Source organism: Terrapene carolina, unplaced genomic scaffold, assembly GCF_002925995.2.
Source record: "Terrapene carolina triunguis isolate 2854851 unplaced genomic scaffold, T_m_triunguis-2.0 Scaffold951, whole genome shotgun sequence".
In the NCBI taxonomy this organism is placed as follows: Eukaryota; Metazoa; Chordata; order Testudines; family Emydidae; genus Terrapene; species Terrapene triunguis.
Window position 1 is genome coordinate 4300582 of NW_020665302.1, and position 18517 is coordinate 4319098.

The following is an 18517-nucleotide window of genomic DNA, read 5'->3' on the forward strand; positions in this document are numbered from 1 at the left end:
GCTTGCTGGATTATGGTAACCCTAATTTACCAGCACAGTAGTGGAAGCTGTAACATGGACATTGGTTGTTTAAGCCAGTGCATCATCTAACCCTGCTCAGAGCAGGTGAGTAAAAGCAAGACAAGCCAACTCCCCGGAGCACAGGAGGAGCACGAAGTCGGCGAGAGACAGCCCTACCTTTACTGCCAGTTGGCTGCTTGTCATCTGCAGCAAACAGCCCAGTCCCACTCCCACCAGCATATCTGCGGCCAGGCTCAGGGAAAAGAAAACCCTGCAGGAAATGGAACTAGCCACTAGGGGGCAAAAGTGGGCCAACAAACAGCTGGATTGTCTGGTGAGACATGGGCTTGACCAGTCTAACCTGGCGAAGGAGGGAAGGAACAGACAGCTGAGGCCTGTCTGCCCTGATTCCCTGGAGAAAGGGCTTGTTTCCCCCCAGAGTCCTACAATCCAGGGCCTGCAAATGGCTGAGACCTGGCTACCGGCCGGCCGCCCCCCAGCTCTCAGCTGCTACCATGATGGGGGACCCTACAACTTCTTGAGAGATGAACTGAGCAGGAGTAAAAAAGGGCACCTCTAGTGCTGGGTCCAGATGGCTCCTCCTGGGGTGCACACGTTCCTCCCCTAGGCAAATGGGCTCTGTTGAGCCTGGTTTTCCTTTCCTAGCCAGAATCCCTGATCGCCGAGGGGGCTGCCTCGTGGAAGGCTGCCAGCAAAAGCAGGTGCTGAATGTGTCTCTTTCAACACCGCCAGGGGAAACCTAGGGCCTGGGTGCCAGGAACTCCTGGGGTCTAATCCTGCCCTTGGCACTAATTTGCCATGTGGCTTGGGCCAAGTCACAATCTCTCTTTCCTCTTTTCCACCCCCTCCTCCCCATTTTCCCGTCTGTGCAGTATGGCCACTGCTGCCTACTGGCCATGGATACCGCGAGGGTTAACGGTCTGCGTGGCATACTGAAAACCTGAAGTTCTAAGTCCGACTTAATCTGTGATTGACGATTGGCTCGGTTTGTGACTGTTGGGCAGGGATGGCGGGTGGGTCATTGCACTAAAAATCAAAGTTAAGCCCATGCTAACACCAGGCAGAGTCCATGTAAGTTTCCTCGGCACAGCTCTGTCAATGTGCCTCAATCATACATCCCCCCCCCCCCCCAAGCCTCCTTCCTAACCTAGTCTTCACTCTGGCAACAGAGGGCTCGTGCATCCAACCACCCTACCCACAATCACACCTCCTGTGAGGGGTCCTGGACCAACTGCAGTTGCATGGGACTTCTATACGTGTCAGCATGCAGAGCTACACACTCCTAAGAGACGAGTGTGGGGTCTGCACCAGTCTGTGATCCTGACCCCTGTAGCTACACAGCTAGATGGGAAAAACAGGGAGTTGTAAACTGTTGTGCAGAGGAAAATCCCTAGGCACAAGTTTAATAAGACCTAGCTTTTATCCGCTCTCAAAGCGCTTTGCAGTATTGTTATCCCCGTTTTACAGATGGGGAAATAGAGGCACGGAGACTTGCCCAAAGTCACCCAGCAGGTCAGTGACAGAACTGTGAACAGAACCCGGGATTGCTGCGGCCCAGTCCAGAGCTCTATCCACTAGGCCATGCTGCCTGATTTAGCAATTGCCCAAAGGAGCTCAAGCTTGAAAGGATACTGAAGATGATGCCCCCAAAGCAAGCAGAGAAGGCCATGCGGGGGTATCCGTGCCGCGCCATGGTGAGGTCCGAGAAAGTGTCTGCAAAGGAAGAACAACGAACGTCGTCTGCATGTGCCAGTGGTGCAGACAGCAACCTCTAAGCTCATGAGACCCAGCGCCAGGAAGGCTCCATCTCTAGAGCTGGGCTTCTTTTGAGGTGTCCCTAAGTGGGATTTGGATGCTGCATGGATGCTTTTGTGGTTGAGGACTGGCTCCCTCCTCAGCCATGCAGTCCCAGCCATGCTGCACAGAGGACGGTGTGTATCCAAACCCTGACTCTCGTGCATGAGTTGGCACAGCCTGCTGGGAATGAAGCCCTGGCACCTCCGTGGAGACAAGCAGAGGACACAGGCTAAGTGGTCTGTAGCACTGGAAGCTGCTTCCCTGCTGTAACCTCCTGCTGGAAATGCCACCACGTAGCTACCACCATCAAGAGCAGCGAGATCAATACAGTGGCAAAGTCCTGGATTTCCCAATACATGGCAGCCTTCATACCCTGCAGCATGATATGCGCTACGGGGAATCGGTGGTGGGACTGAAGGGGACGTGCTCTATTAAGGATGCCACATGTGTGCAAATCAGCTGGCGGCTGCTCTTGGTGGAACGGCGGCAATGGAAGCCACAACGATACTGCCACTGGGAGGCATGAACTCCAAGCTTCACCCACCACGTCCTCCTGCTGGAGAACAGAGGGGCACGCGTCCTCCCCCCACACCAGCTGCCAAGGTCACTGTGCCGGGGTTTGGACACGGCTGACTACACGTTGGACGCAGATTAAAGTCCCTGCTGCTTGGCCTGCCCCTGGCTCCAGAGCCAGCAAATGCTGGCCAGGACCAGCCAGCCTGCGCTGGGAAATCCGCCTCTCTGCGCGCGCCTGGATCCGCTCACCGCCGATGCTGTTCCCCCAGGCCAGCAGCGTCAGGCCCAGCACGGTGTTGCTCAGCTGGAAGACCACGCCTAAGGTCCGCAGGATGTTGACCACCTCCGTGGCGACTGCGTTAATCCACAGGGCGCTGGCCAAGAAACCCAGGAAGGCGAACACCTGCCAGGAGAGAGAGAGAGCAGGGCCACACTGAGATCAGTGCCTCCAGGCTGTGTGGAAAAGCCTCTGGGGCAGCTCTGTAATGTCCTCCTCACCACAGCACTGGGGCATAGCCTGGCTCCCTCCCTCCTTCTCTCAAGGGGCAGTTCACCAGCTAGCATTGCCTCACAGTTAGGCTGGGGTCCCGTCCCAGCCTGGCTTTCTCCTCAGGAAGCCAGAACATGAGCCAGGCCCCAGGCACTCGATGGCCTGTGGCTCTTCCCAGACATGGGCTGGGTGGAGAGGGGCAGATGGGCCAGGGTGGGGTCCTCGTGGCCACAGAGCTGAAGGGTGGGGAGGGGCGGGGTCCCTGTGGCCATAGACCTGAAGGGAGGGGAGGAGTCCCCCTCGGCCACAAAGCGGACGGGCAGGGAGCGGAGGATGGAGGCTGTGATGCTAGGGGTCCTTACACAGTGATACTTGGGCGGCTCCTCGTTCTTTGTAGTGCAGAAGACAATAGCAGCCAGGAAAGCACCAATCAGGATTCCCAGGCCCCAGACTGGGAAGACCCCCTGGATTTTATACAGCCCATCTGCACGAGGGGTGGGGAGGGAGAGAGAAAGCCATGGTGAGGATCAGCACGTCCCGGTGCTGGGAAAGCCTGATGCCCAACTGGGCAAGGTGGGCACCAACTGCCCCTCAGACCACAGAGGGACCCACCAGGAACCCATGGAAGAAAGCGGGGTCTCGGTCCTCAATTGAGCTCAAGGATGGGCTGGCAGGGGGCTCCAAGCCCCTGAACCTGTGGCTGGTCAGGATCCTTCGTACAAGTTAAATTAGCCTAAGAACTTGTTCTGGCCCCTGAGGGGCAATTCTGCTGGTGAGGACTGCCAGAGCACAGTGAACGCCGCACTCACCCCACCTCTTCCCCCAACACCACCAGCATGGGTGGGGGTGGTCAGAGCAGCTGCAGCAAAGCCAAATATACCAGCTGTACAGCAGCTGAGGATTTCCCCCCAGCACTGAAATGCAGCCACCTCTGGGTGGGTTGGGGGGTGGGGAGGAACAGTGCTGACAGAAACAGTGCACAACTATACTAGATTGGGGACATCTTGGGCTAAAACCTCTCATCTTGATTTTTTTTTTCCTTACCCCAGCAGAGCAAACAGTCTCTCTGCTCTCCTGGCAGCCCCCAGCACAATGCTCAGTTCCTCTAGCTCACAGCCGAGAGAGGCCGAGCGGCACCCAGCAGAAGCTGGGACTCGAGAGGTTCTATCGCTGATCTTACCCATCTTCCTCCTGCCCACCCCGTCCCCACAAGAGGGAAGTGAGCCCAGCGGCCTGAGGATCAGTGGAGCAATGCCTAGACTTCCTGAGCGATCGCTCCACGGCCTTGGCCCCAGACACGCAGTGCAGCCGCTGAGCTTGCTCCCTTCGATCCCAGCTGCAAAGCCAGGCGAGCTGCACTGCCTATGGCCGTGGGATGCCCGCACATGGGACCAGGGCTCTGCCAAGGGGCTACTGCTGGGAGCACGCCAGGTTCTTACAGGCACCAGATTTCAGCGTGAGGATGCAGACCAAGGGACTGGTGATCAGGTGCAGGCAGTTGAGAGGTCTCTTCCAGTTGTGGTCCTCCTGATCGGGATCCACCACAGGCACCGTGAGCAGCATCACGAACTCCACCGGCATCTGGGAAGAGACCGCCCCCCAAGGAGGCAGCTTATATGGGGTTCAACTTCCAGGTGGGCTTTAGAGAGCAGCCTTCTCCACACGGACCCCAGCCTCGCAGAACTCCCGCTCTCCAAAGCCAGAGGTTTGTGGGGAGAGTTCTCGTGTGGCCCCAGCAGATCCCCACAGAAACACTGGCCAACGTTTTCAAAGGCCGATCCCTGCCGGCCTGGTGCTGGCCTGTTCTCAGAGCCCTCCCTTTTTGAAAACAGGCCATTTACGGAGGTGCCCAACCATGGATTTGTGCTGCCTCCCTTTACGTACCCAAGTTTCACTGTTTAGGCTGCGATTTCTGCACTTGGCTTTCCCCTGCCTGGAGAGTTCTCTCAGCTAAGAAGTTTGAAGAGCTCAGTGCAGCCCTGGGGGACCCAGCCAGGCTCCTGGAGAGTGACCCGGACACTTCGCCGGTGGATGTGGGGTGAGGCCTTAGAAAGCGACTGGTGGATGATGGGAGCCGGGAGCCTTCACTTCTATCCCCAGTTCACATCCAGGCCAGCTCTGAGAGATTTGCCTACTGGACCAGCAACCCTACGTTCATGTCCAGCAGATACAGGGCACGCTGCTCCGGGATGCATCGTAGCAGGCTCCTGACAGCTCAGCCAGATCGCTCGAGCGTGCAACCTTCATGAACTGCACTCTGAAAGGTTGGTCCCCAACCTGTGCTGAAGGGAGACCTAGGATGATTCTCTACCCGCATTGGGAGTGGGCTGGCAGAACGAGAGAGGGGACCTGTCTGTATCAGCAGCAAGGATGTTCTGTTTCCTGGGTGTCCCATGTCTACGGCACACCCCAGACTGCACCCCAAGCCCAGCTTCCCACCCCACGCGCTAGAGGAGTAACAAGGGGCTGCGACCAAGGCACCTTGAAAAGCTTGAGGAATCTCCAGTAGCAGGATTTCCTCCTCCACTTCCTGCGATCCAGAGGGTTCACGGACTTGGTCAGGATCTGTAGAGTCCCCTCCTCGGAGGGGAGCAGGGGCCGGTATTCCTCCTCTGCAAGAGAGGCACAAAGGCTGAGCTGAGCTGGGTTTCTTAAGCTTCACAGACTAGAAGGACCCTGCTGGAGCTACTCCCTACGTCCCTGGGAGTCTCTTCTTCTGCCCAAGGTTTGCCAAGGGGATCGGTGCGTGATCAGCCCCTTTGGGGACATGGGTGTAGACGCTCGTTCTTCAGCCCAGCTCTGGCCTGATACGTAAGAAAAATCCATTCTCCCTGTTCACCGAGCCCCAGGCTTCCCCCTGACTGAGCACAAGCACGGCCGACCGGGGAGCCACTGAAGTAGCGCAGATGCTCACGGCCCACTCGGCCTACTCATGACGATGGAGGTGGACAATGCTGAGCATGTCCCGGTTGGCCCCTGCAGCCCCAGCTAGCCAGGAAAAGACCTACCGTACTCCCCACTGTGACCGCTGGAGGAGAGGGAATCCTCATCTTCCGGGTCGGATGCACGCTCTGGAGGAGACGAGAGAAGGGGGAGGTGGGTATGTTGAAGGAGCTCGAGACCGTGAGTGGTTTGTGGGGACCCAAGAGGCCTGGTGGGTCCCCTGCATGGCAGCTCCCTTACCTGGCTGGCCAGAGCCGGCAGGGGACAACCCTTCCCCACGCTGCCTCCTGTGAATCCAGGTGCAGATCACGACTGTCAGAACGTAGAAGATGTACAGCCCGAGGTAGCCTGGCCAGAGAGGGGGAAATAGCTTCACTCTCAGCCTCCCCCGTCCACGCCGCCCCCCTCAGCCACAGGATCTTACCCTCCGCCAGCCGCCCCCTTGCGCTCCCCCTGGTGGTGGTTATTGCCACTGGCTCCCTGCCCCGCCAGATCTGTCTGCTGCAGGCCGGTGACTTACTCAGCGCCCCCGCCAGGGTGATCCTCCGGAAGTACAGCATTGTGAAGGTCAGGAACACGGCCACCATGTAGAAGACGGCATCCCTGAGGAACGGCCTGGAGGCCACCGTGAAGGGCTTGAGCAGGGCGATCCCGCCGGCCACCACTGTGGTCACAAACACGCCCGCGCCTGTGAACACAAACGGGGCCAAGTCAGCACCGCTGGGCAGCTGGCAGGAGACCCCCTCCCCCCGGCTCCCTGGCACTGAGCCGCTGGCCACTTCCTGCTGCACTGGCAAGTCTGCGGGTGGGCAGCTGGAGAATGGAACACACCTGGCATCAAGCCCAGGGCAGAGGGACTGGGTTGCAAAGCCACCGGCGAGTTCCTGCGGCCTCGGGGGACCAGACCCGTCAGAGCAAGGAGCTGACAGGTACTCTGCCCCTACAGCACCTCCTCCTGGCCACGCCCTGCATCAGCACCAATGATGATCTCAGAGGAGGCCACTCCGTCTACTGGAGAGTGGGGCTGGGGGGACGGAAGTCAGGACACCATGCCCAACATGTAAGGATAGTCTATGCCAAGATGCTGGGGGCGAGGGAGAGTTGGTTAGCAAGGCACCATGCCGCAGGCTGGTGCTATGAAACCATCGGGCCTGGAACGGACCCAGGGAGAAAACCCCCCAGGAAGGAAGCTGAGCCATGGGCAGTGGAGGGAGGAGACGTGCACGGAGAGGGACTGCCGAGCTGTGGCTGGGCCCGCAGGGGGCCCTTGGGGAGGGGGAGGTGCTGTTCCATACCAAAGAGAGCGCCGATAGCCAGCCCGGCAGTCCGGGGGTCGGAGAACGCCACCACAGCACTGAAGACATCGGGCGCGCCGTTCCCAAAGGCCAGGAAGGTGACGCCATAGAGAGGAGAACGTCAAGGAAGGGCTGACACTTCACCGTCTCCACTCTATTCCCCTCCCTCGCTCCCACCACATGCAGGCAAGCCAGCCCCAGGCCTGCAGGAGCTCCGTTGCCTGCTCCAGCAATCCGGGCCCTTCCCGAGGAATTCCCCCTGGGGGAGCACAGCTGAGAGGCAGTCTGATCTAACGTGCAGCACGCTGGACTGGGAATCAGGAGCTCCAGGTTGCACTCCCCACACTGTCACTAGCGTACTGGGTGACCCCGGGCAAGTGACTTCTGTGCCTCAGTTACCCCTTCTGTAAAATGGGGCTAATGCTGTGGCCCTCCTTTGGGAAATATGTCTCTGGATGGAAGCTAGTGCAGGGGACCGGAGCATGACACTGCCACAGCGATCAGAGCCACACGGCCCCTGGCCTGGCTCTACAATAGTGCATGAGAGTCTGGAAAGCGCTGACCTAGCTCTGCTTCCGTTGGAGTCCAGGGCAAAACTCCCCCTGGCATCAACCGGGAGCAGAGTTAGTCAGACCAGCACCGAGGGCTTTTGCAAATCCCCTGCCCCCTTACGCTAGCTCAGCCGTAGACCTCTGAACTCTTTGCAAAGGAAGGTGAATAGCAGCCAGCCATGACCTCATTGAACCTGGACTCACGGAGGCTCTTTTCCACTCTTACATACCAGCTCTTGGCTCAGAGGTTTGTCCTTGGGCTAGTGGCTGGCTAGCCCAGGTAATGAAGGTTAATATTCTAATGGGCTCTCCGCAAACAATCATTTCCACAACTTGGAAAATGTATCGAATAGCTCTTGGCTTTGGCCAGGTGGCCCCTTCCAGCACAGCCCTGGCACGAATGCCCCCCTCGCCCATAACTCAGCAGTGCCAGGGCTGGTCTCCCACTACCGCCCGCTCAGTCCATTCCCAGCACGTTTCACTTCCTCAGGAGCTTCCTCCACGGTGGTGGTGTTGCTCTGTGTTTGAAGCTGGTCCTCGCTGGCTTCCCCACCCCCACAGCCCGCAGAAAGATCAGTTCTCCCAATCTCCGTGCCCCGGGAGACAGAAGGATACTGCTACGTTGTGGGCCAGTCTCAGATTGGTGGAGATTGCAGATAAATTGGGGCAGAAGCTGGAGAGAGAGAAGACACAAGCAGGTACAATCGAACGATTCATAAATCCTGGAGCCAGCGCGGGGACAATCCAGTCTGCGTTTAGCAGCAAGTGAATGCCAAGTCTTGGGCCAGGCAGGGGCTGGTGACCCTGGCTGGAACCAGTGAGGTGTAGACAAGGTGCTGTGGAAAGTTCCTGCACCCCACTGCATAGACTCCCCCCCCCACACACACACACCCTCCCCCCGTTACTCCAGTCCTAGCCTCCCTCCACCCCCAGCTCTGTCAATGCCCCCCAGTCCTAACCTGCAGCCACCCCTGCATCTTAAGTGCAAACCAACATCCACGAGGGTCCTCCACAGAGCCCATCAACCTCATTTGGTTTGTGACTTCTTAGATTAGGAGCCCCCGGCTCTGTAGGTGACTCCTGAGAGAGGAGTCAGATGTTGTAGAGCACAGATCTGCCATCCCTCTCTCTGGCAGATGGAGGCGCACCACGAAGGGCCCGTGCCTGGGGAATGAGGGTTCGTGGCAGCTCTTGCCATTACGGCATCCAGGGCAGGGGTTACAGGGAATGTAACCACCCTGCCGGCCACTAGAACGTGTCAGTTGCTAGCCCTGTTTGGGCCTTGGCTAGACAGAGAAGTGAAGCTGTCCGGGCCGGGGGAGTTCTCTGCCAGCAGCACCCCGCTCCCGCTGGGGAGAGAAACCGGGCCAAGCAGCTACTCACAACTTCTCAGCTGTCACTCCCAGGATGAGGAACAGATACAGCAGCCAGAGCGCCTGCAACAAGCCAACGTCAAATTAGCAAAGGGCAGGACGGGGGACAGGGGCAAAGATGAAACCCAGGGACTTCTGGGTAATTCCCCCCACCCACCCCCAAAAACAGCAGCGGGAGAAAAGGGGCAGGGAGAAGCTGCTAATGTTTGGCACTTAGCTGGACCCAGCACTTTCGGAGCCTCTCCTTGTGCCTCTCCCTGCTCCCCTCGGGTGTCCATAGGGCGAGGGGCCAGGTCACACCATGGTGTGCAATGCCCTCTCTGTCTGTAACACTCGCCACTGCCTTGCCAGTCGGTGAGTCACTTCCTCCCTCCAGATCTCCCTTCACAACCGTCCCTCAATCCCTCCCTGCAGGACCTCCCTGCCCGATGATCCTTACGTATAAGGTCACCACCAGCGGCAGCAGCCCCGAGGGGAAGACGCAGAAGACCCCGTTCAGGTAGTTGAGGAAGCCGCTGTCCATTTGGCAGTCCGGGTTGGTCTGGATGAAGTGGCACCACTCGGAGCTGTTCTGGGTCCGTACTTCCCAGCACTGCCAACAGAGGAGGAGTCACAAGCCAAGCGCCAGCAACACACCCTGGAAAGCCAGGGTGCAGCTACGGCCTACCCTGGCAAGCAGGCTGGCAGGCCGCCTGGGCACTCTGAGCTGGTAGGTAAATGGCTGCAGGATGGTGTTTGTTGCCCCCTAGCATTACACTTATGAAGAGGCAGCATGGCCTAGTGGGTAGGGCACTGGCTTGCAGCTCCGGAGACCTGGGTTCTATTCCTGGCTCTGACTCTAACCTGCTAGGTGACTTTGGGCAAGTCACTTCCTCTTTCTGGGCCTCAGTTTCAGGCTCCAGCATTTGTCTAATGCTGGCCAGAGCATGTGGTGGAAACCCCTAATTAAAACCCCACTTCTCCCATCCTTGCTGCCGCCTGTGGAGCTGCACCTCTATGGAGAATTACAGGTCCCCTTTTTCCCCCTTTGGCTCGGCCTAGCTACAGCGAAGGCACAGCACGTGAGAACACTTCACCGGCAGCAGGGATCAAACCTGGGACCTCTGAATCTTACCAGCAGCAGAGGCTCATTGGTTATGCTTTATTATTTGTATTATGATAGTGCCTAGGAGCTATCCGAGTCATGGATCAGGACTCCCTTGCGCTAGGTGCTGTACAAACACAGAAAGGAAAGACAATCCCTGTAGGGGGACAGAGCACCACCCTGAGTGGGTGTTGGTCATATACGCCAGAGAAAGGAGCCAGGTCTGTAACTAGGCGAGGGGGGCAATTGAGCTGCAGTTGGGTTCCCCGACATCATGGTATTTCTAGGGCAGACTGGTCCTGATGAGAATTTTTCACCCTCCGAGCCTTTGTCTGGGTGGAGGAATTTCTTAAATTTCTTAAAGCCAGGACTTTGACACTGTGACACTACCCGGCTGCTGGTGTGTTAACCACTGTGCCGCCTAGAGACCTGCTGGGTTAGAAAGTCCGCAATGGAGACAGGATCATCCAGGCACAGCTGTGCTGAGAGCCTGCATCCAGCCAGAAATTCCAGCACAAAGATCAAGGTGACCAGGGGCGTTAACCTCCCAGCCTCGTTATTCACCATTTAAATACAATGCCGGTATCGTTAATCATCTGATCCCAACTCAGAAACACCCAGGTACTGTGCCCGGTTGGGCAGGCCCAGCACTGCCTGGCCTGACTGCATTCCGACACACGCGGGGAGCAGCCAGTCACAGATCGGTTTGATTCATCTATAATTTACAGGCTTGCTGCAGTCCTGAGGAGTGAGGGCAGAAACAACGCCACCGGGTTCAGTCAGAATGGGGCAGAAGGCCTACAAGTGAGTCACCACGGCACCTGGGCCTGCACTGGCAGCCTGCTGTTAAAGGGGAACCCTTCGCTCTTACCTAGCTCCTCCCATCACTAGATCCCAAAGGTTAGTATCTTTAGCCCCACTTTACAGATGGGAAAACTGACAGCTGGTCTCCACTAGAATATCAGATCAACCCAGCTACGTCGCTTGGGGGAGGAGGAGGTTCACACCCCTGAGTGATGTAGTTATACTGACCTAACCTTCGCTGTAAGCAGCGTTAGGTTGGCAGAAGAATTCTTTCATGAACCTAGCTACCGCCTCCAGGGGAGGTGGATTAACTCCAGCGACCGGAGCACCCCTCCCTTCTGGGCAGGGACTGTCTACAGGGAAGTGCTGCAGCTGTAGCCTTTCAAATGTACACAAGCCCTGAGGCACAGAGAGGGGAACTGACTTGCTTAAGGTCACCCAGCAGGTCAGAGGCAGGAATGGAACCCAGCTCTCCCGCCTCCCAGCCCTCTATCCACTCGGCCACCCTGCAGCGAGGTCAACCCCGCTGGGCCTTGAACCCCTGGTTTTATCATTTCAAACCTTACGTTTGGCCCTGTAAGCCATCCTCTGTGGCTTTATAGAGCTGCATGAAGCTTGGTGTCTTTGGTATGAAAATATCCTAGCAGGGGGAAGTCGGGAAGACTAAAGAAAGTACATGCCCGGTCCACTCTGCCTCAGGCCCGTCACCACAAAGGAAGAACTACACTGATTTGTTGTTAGCTGCTCTGGGGAGGGAAGGCTGCCTACAGTCAGTCAGTCCTGAGCTAGTGCTAGATGCTAACGAACTGAACCAAACGGGATAGCCCAAAGTAACTGTCCCATAAGTCTGTGGATACTGCTGGCATCCTTTCCAAGTCCTTCCTCATCAGAGAGGCCAGGATGAATGCACATCTCTCTCTCTGCTCTGTAAGGACAGTTTCTGCTGGGGATCTTCAAAAACCATCCGGAGGCATCAGCTGTAAGGCGCTGGATGGGTTTCCAGCCATGTGCTCGGCCAGCAAGGCCCAGAGTTTGTGGAGCACCATCCTGCAACAGCACAGCTTTAAAAAGGGCAGTGGTCTTGCAAATCCGGAGGACTAGACTTGGATCTGTGCTTTCCAGTGGCATAAAGCATCTGTTTCGGGCCTGGCCCTGGCTTGAGATAAGAAACTTTAATCCCATCAGTCTGATTACTATCTTCCTTCCATGTTAACGCCCTAGAGATTACAGAAGTGGGTGTTCTAGGAACCCCCAGCTATAGAAACTAATGCTCCATACCCTCCAAAAGCAGCATGTAACCCCAGCCTTTACAATTGCTTTTTACTACTTGCTAAAGGACCCCGGTTCTCCTCTCATGCTCATATGGCTTTAGCAATTTCAGAGGATTCGCTCATGATTTATACCAGCAGATGAGAGTGAAGAATCATGGGTGTTAGAGTTGATGCTGTCCAATAGCTCAGACCCAAAATTAGAATACAGCTCTTTAGGCTCCACAGCTAATATCTGACTCATGCCCTATGTCCTGCATCCACACACTGTCTAACTCATTGCGTCACAGCACCTCCCACAGTGTCTTAACTGTATAAAAAGTTATAAGAACCATAAAATGTCGCTGTTAGGGGGTTCACTTATTTCTTTCAAGCTGGCTGGATCTTTAAAGCAGACTGGCTCAAATGAACTCAAATTTGGACCACTAATGCTACCCTGGATCCCACCTGAGCCAGCAATTTTCAAGACAATCCAAGTCTGCATGTGGATTTTAGCACATTTGGAAAAATCATGTGCTTGACAGAAAGCTAGTCTTAACTCACCCCGCCCGCCTGATAACGAAGGAACAGGTCACTTCCACTTACCACCAGTTTCAGAGCAACTTCCTGACAAAAAACACATGGAAAGACTGTGGCAAAAGTCTGTGGCTTGCCAAACAAGCATAAAAAAAAATACAGGATCAGCAAATTTCTGCAACTGCTAGCCTTGGACCAGTGTGGGGGAGGACATCCAGCCAAGGGAGGGGCTGGATACACCCCCTAGAGGCCTAGACTATCTGCCCCAGCACCAGCCAGCCTGGGGAATTCATAACCCTGTAATTCATGGAGATGTATTCCTACGACCAGGTCAATGATGGCTAACGCCAGAGCATTAATGTGCTGTTGGGAAGCAATTGCATTGCTCCCCAGCAGCCTGTCTCAATCATTTCCTCTCGTTAACGCTCTACTCCATGGCATAATTTACACCGCGCTCTAACAAATCAGTAAATGGAACTTCTGCTTGGCTGGCTGCTCCCTGGGTCTGACATCCACATGGTGACTCAGCAGGATCTTGGGAGCGAATCAAGCAGGACAGGTCAAAATGTTAATGAGCTTTGACCAGAGGCAGCTCTTTCTTCCCTCCAGGCCTCTCCATAGGGGGGCTGTGGGCAGGGGCAGGTCGCTCACCGTCCCTTGTATCCTATCACTCATTTATTTACAAGCATGAACACTGACCTCACTTCTCTTACTGATACAGATGTGACACAGGCAGTGCCCAGTCGGTATCCTGCCGGCTCGCTGGCCCATGGCGACTTGTGGGTGGAGGCAGGCACAAATGCCATCCCCCAGTTTTGTCTTGGAACTGCAAATGCTGCCCTCACTTCCAGCTAATCTCTCAGGGTCTCTGCAATCCAAGTGCAGCACGGCTGATGCACCAGGATAATAATGCCAGCTCTTCGCTAGTGCTTTCCACCGGTACACCTCAGAGCACTTTACAAATAGGTCAGGTTTTAGAGACCCAGTGAAGACCTGTAACAGTCCCACCCCTATGCTCGGCTGGGGCAATTCCCTCCTCCGGAGGAGACACATTAGGTACCCCAGGGAGGGATGTATTAGCCATGCACTAGAAGTTATTCTCAGCTGATGCCAATGTAGCGCTGCTGATTTACACCAGCGGAGAATCTGGCCCCAGATCTTGAACATCCTGAGGAAGTTTTCTAGCACTTTTCTAGGGCTCTGTCAATCTGAACTGTCCCTGTACCCAAAGCTCTGATACTTACATCTACAGGCCTGTCCTGGTGCTGGGCATACCGGATGCCATCAGCCTCATTCCCGATTTCCAGTTGGGGGGGCATTCGGCTCCCAACACCCCGTGATCCAGAGTCGGCTCCTGAAGCACCAGCGCCGCAGCTCAGCGTCCAAAGCACCCCCAGAATGCAGGAAGCCCTCCCGCTCACAGGCCCTAGGGCCATCCCGAGGCAGTTCACGGTGTCTGGGTTCACTGCACCTCGTTCTCACCCTAAAGCCAGGCCCTTGGATCACGGCACCTCAGCTTCTCTTTCTGGAGCAGTCGCCTCCAACATCTGTTTCCTTGGGTGTCTAGGTTTGCTCGGTCAATTTTGCAATTTCAGCCGTTGATGGAAATAGAGAAGTAACCCAGGGGCTAATGAATGGTTTTTACCGCTGCAATGCCTGGGCTTCTTTTATACGCCGCTTCCCTGGCGGAGAGAAAAAGGCAAAGACACTAACGTAGGCAGAGCTCCTTAACTCCACTTTCAGCATCCACGCAGGAGCCAAAGCTGAACAAGTACAAGGAAGTTTTGAAAAAGAAAAAAACTACAGTGAAAGTAAAACAGGCAGCGTGTCCTCACCATCCACCCAACACGGTCCTGTCCACAGCATGGCACGAAACGTGGCTGGCTTCTGTCTGAACAGCTCCAGGATCCTTTAAAGCGCCCCCCGGCCCATTCTGCGGTCACCGAGGCCTGGGCTGGGGTAGTGGGGTCACCGCCTGGCTTCCCTGCACTGTCCCTTGTCATTGGAAGGGGGCAGGGACTGGGCTTCGGCACCTGTGCAGCACAGGTGAGTGGTGACCGGGCGGGGGGTTTATATACAGGCTGCAGGGCGCCCCGGGGAAGCGAAGGGTTACAAAGACAAATCTGGTCCTTCCAGCTGGAAAGGTGTCATCAAAGCCTCTGGACTCTTCTTCCTGCCCGGGGCTTGCGAAACGCCAGCCTCAGCACGCCGGGGAGTAAACAGGGCTGGGGGGCCCGGCGGTTCTTCCAACCGTGACCCCAGGCGCCCGCACTTCAGGATAACACCTGGCCATTGCAAAAGCTGAACCGGGCCACCCCTGAGCTCGCTGGCTTTGGCCCCGGGGGAGCGCGGGCGCGTTTAATCCACGCCATAAACTTTCCCAATCCGAACCCCCGGGACCGGAGCGAGCCGCGCGGCCCCAGCCCAGAGCCTCCCTCCCCGCAAGGAACTTCGCTTCCCCCCGCAGAGGCGGCTCCAGCGCCCAGATCCGGGCTGGATGTCGATCCTCGCCCGCTGGCTTCCTGCACGGGGCTGGGCCGGGCTAATGGGGCCGGGCTGTCGATGCCCGCAGAGCAAACAGCCACCCCCCTCCGCCCCTTTCCTCTTCAGACACAGACCGGGCCAGCCTCTCTTAAAGGGACAGGCTCCTTTTTCCTCTTGGCCCCCCTCCCCGCTGCCCCCCACCCACACAGATCTCCACAAAAACTGTGAACAGAAATGGTTGGGGGGGGGTCATGCATCTGGAGTTTAACAACTTTCCTCTTTACGCCTCCCCCTATTCCTCTTCTAATAATAATCCCCTTAGCCATCTCAGCCTGCTTTACAAAGGTATCAACACCCTCCTCCTGTTCATGGGGAAACTGAGGCACGGAGAGGGGAAACTGATGCCAGCAGGTAGGCAGCCAGTGACAGAGCAAGGGATGGCATTTGAGCTGATTGGAGATGGACGGGGAACGGTTTCCCCATTCAGTTACATTTTTGAGATTTTTGGACATTTTTCCCATCCCAACGTGGGACGAAATATCTAAATTTTGAAAATGTTCATAGACTGAAAATCCCTCCAAACGTTGGTTCAGGTCAATCCAAACCTTTTATTTTGATTTCAACCATTGTTGTTTGTTTGTTTGTTTGAAAGTACTATCATTAGTTTACATTTTGAATCAGAAAGTTGTTTCAAACTGGAAAACTGAAAAATTTCATGTAGAAAATGTTGAAACGGGACATTCCAATGATTTGGAAGCTTTTTATTTTTCAAACATTCTTCAAGTTGAGAAATTTTGTCAGCACTGACCATTGCCTGCGGCAGGTTTTGGTTTTGGCAAACTGGCTTTGCCAATGAAAAATTCCCAACCACCTCTAGCCCTGAGCTTGCAAATGGCCAATGGGACTGCTCATGTGAGTAGTTAATGCACTTGCAGGATTGGGGCCTAACCTACTATACCAGATGTCCCGATCTTATAGGGACAGTCCTGATTTTTGGAGCTTTTTCTTATATAGGCACCCCCCACCCCGTCCCGATTTTTCACATTTGCTATCTGGTCACCCTGATTTTAATGAACCCTTACAATAAACAGAACCTGCCCATAAGGGACTCATAGTGAAACTCCATTGTAAGGAAGTTAGAATAAAAACCCAGGCTTGCTTCATTGCACTGCAAGGGGCAAATTGCACCTCTGCTTTGAGGGAAGCGGTGCAAGGAAAAGTCCTGTCAACACTGCTCCTAAAATGAGCCAGGGGGGCTTGCTTACAAGATGGTTGAAAGCTACATAGCCAAGATCAAGCTGCATTCAAACCCTCGAGAGGCCGGGCTTTATTAGCCCGATCATGGCAGTCCAGTTAGGCCCAGTCTATGCTATGGCGTTTAACTACGTTGCATCCAGGATCCATTCTTGTTGCCATGACAGCAGAAGGGGGCCTAGGAGGACTCCACCATAGCACACAGTAGGGCAGTTATACTGGAGCGCCTTGCCTCCAGCGTGATTGAAATCCATGAGGCCTCAGGCCATCCCAGCTCGCCCAAGCATGGTGGGTGGCTGCCTCTACATGTGTATACACCACTATATGCAGTACATTCCCCATATTAATTATTATTTGTAGGAGTGCCAGTGCCGGACTAGGGCCCCATTGTGCTAGGCGCTGCACATAGCTATAGATCAATACAGCTTTATACAGCTATACGGGGAGGGATAGCTCAGTGGTTTGAGCATTGGCCTGCTAAACCCAGGGTTGTGAGTTCAATTCTTGAGGGGCCATTTAGGGATCTGGGGCAAAAATCTGTCAGGGATGTTTACTTGGTCCTGCTGTGAAGGCAGGGGACTGGACTCAATGACCTTTCAAGGTCCCTTCCAGCTCTATGAGATAGGTACAAGGGGCTGCTAAGCTGTGGAGTATGCGTGGTGTTCGGGAGCCACTCTGGGCGTGAGATCTTCTTTCTTCAGCGATGCAGTTCCCATGCCTCTGCATAACAGAACGGGGGCTTCGGCAGCACCCTTCCCCCCCGACATTTCCTGTCTGGGAAACTAAACCACCGTACCCAAGTATGAAATAGGAAGGAAGACTTGGCGTGTCTCATTGAAATGCACTCAAGAGGCATTGGAATGCATCCCACATGAGGGTGTCTCCGTGTAAAGGGCAGGCAGGGGGGATGGGTGGGGTAATGCCAGTTGGCAGCCAAGCACTTCCATAATCCTCACCCTTGTCATGCCAATAAAGTTATTGACACTGAAAACTGTAGACCCCTTCTGTGAGTCAGCCCCGGCTCCCATGCTGCTGACCTCTGTATTCCCCCTTGGAGCTGTCCACGCCTTTCTCCCTTGGGTCAGTTTCCTGATCTCCACAGTCCTTCAGCTGAAGGATGTCGAATTTTCACTTGGCTTGCTTTGCTCTGGTTTAAGGGCTCTCTGCTTCTGGCTCTGCTGCCTCCCTGAGCTCCAGAGGGTGGGGCTGTCCATGGCGGGACAGCCTGTCTGAACTAGAGAGAGGAGAAGGGGTTGTGATTAGGTGCTGCTGTAGCCTCGTCACTAATTCATACCTCTCCCTATCCCCCTCCACCCTTCACACAATGCCCTAGTTTTCACAGGTCTGGGGGACATTGAAAAAGCCCAGAATTACTCCAGATAAAATGCAGCATAGTCTCCTGGTGCTGCAGCTCCTCACTTCTTCCTGCATCCAGGTCTGGGTTGGGCAGCCCGCAGTAAAATGCTAAATGATAAGACCTGCAAACTCTGTAACCCCTAACCTGAGCAGTCACCTGCGGCTCGGATTCCCAGTGATTTAGGTGTACAACACTGCATGCAATCTGTGGGCACTAGTTGCTACATGCCTAATTTGCAAGCACAATTACTGTGACTGGACGTGCAAATCGGATCATTTCACAGGATTCGGATCATTTGTGCCTCCAATTTGCAAGCTGCTTAGGACACAGGGCTGGAAGGGGCCTCCCTGGGTCATCAAATCCAGTCCCCTGCTAGCGCAGGCAACCACATCACGTGCTCAGGCTTGATAGCTACACGTGCAAATAAGGCCCGTCACGGCAGACACGTTCTGCATCTGTGGTTCCAGACCTTCTGTGACAGGGCGTCAGTTAAGCCTTAGGGGGACAAGAAGACCCTGCATCCAGGAGGCTGGTGTGAACACAGGCTTACAAAACGGCCAAAACTGGAAGAGAGGAGGTGTTAGCAGTGGGATGGAACATTGTCATTTTAAAGGTCTGGGATGAGGAGCCCTGTAGTGCAGGGTGGGAGAAGGGCTCCCCCACCTTCCAGCCAACCGGGAGAGGCTTTCAGAAGGCTCGTACCATATATGCCACCTTCCCTCTGGAAAGAGTGCCCAGGGACGGAGGAAGGACGGCTGAGCCAG

General features: G+C 55.4%; 1 protein-coding gene across 1 annotated transcript in view; it reads right to left on the reverse strand.

The window, feature by feature from the left end:
* Nucleotides 1–15189, reverse strand: part of SLC8B1 (solute carrier family 8 member B1) — a 17330-nt gene extending 2141 nt beyond the window's left edge. Inside the window, exons 1-14 of the mRNA XM_026661235.1 lie at nt 13903–15189; nt 9426–9578; nt 8997–9049; nt 8230–8286; nt 7063–7169; nt 6288–6455; nt 6008–6115; nt 5833–5895; nt 5306–5436; nt 4264–4405; nt 3187–3308; nt 2584–2737; nt 1654–1734; nt 178–242 (exon numbers count right to left, since the gene is read on the reverse strand). Coding sequence (XP_026517020.1) covers nt 178–242; nt 1654–1734; nt 2584–2737; nt 3187–3308; nt 4264–4405; nt 5306–5436; nt 5833–5895; nt 6008–6115; nt 6288–6455; nt 7063–7169; nt 8230–8286; nt 8997–9049; nt 9426–9578; nt 13903–14094 — 1596 coding nt within the window. The 5' untranslated portion in view covers nt 14095–15189. The remainder of the gene's footprint in view (nt 1–177; nt 243–1653; nt 1735–2583; nt 2738–3186; nt 3309–4263; nt 4406–5305; nt 5437–5832; nt 5896–6007; nt 6116–6287; nt 6456–7062; nt 7170–8229; nt 8287–8996; nt 9050–9425; nt 9579–13902) is intronic.
* Nucleotides 15190–18517: the final 3328 nt, after the last annotated feature.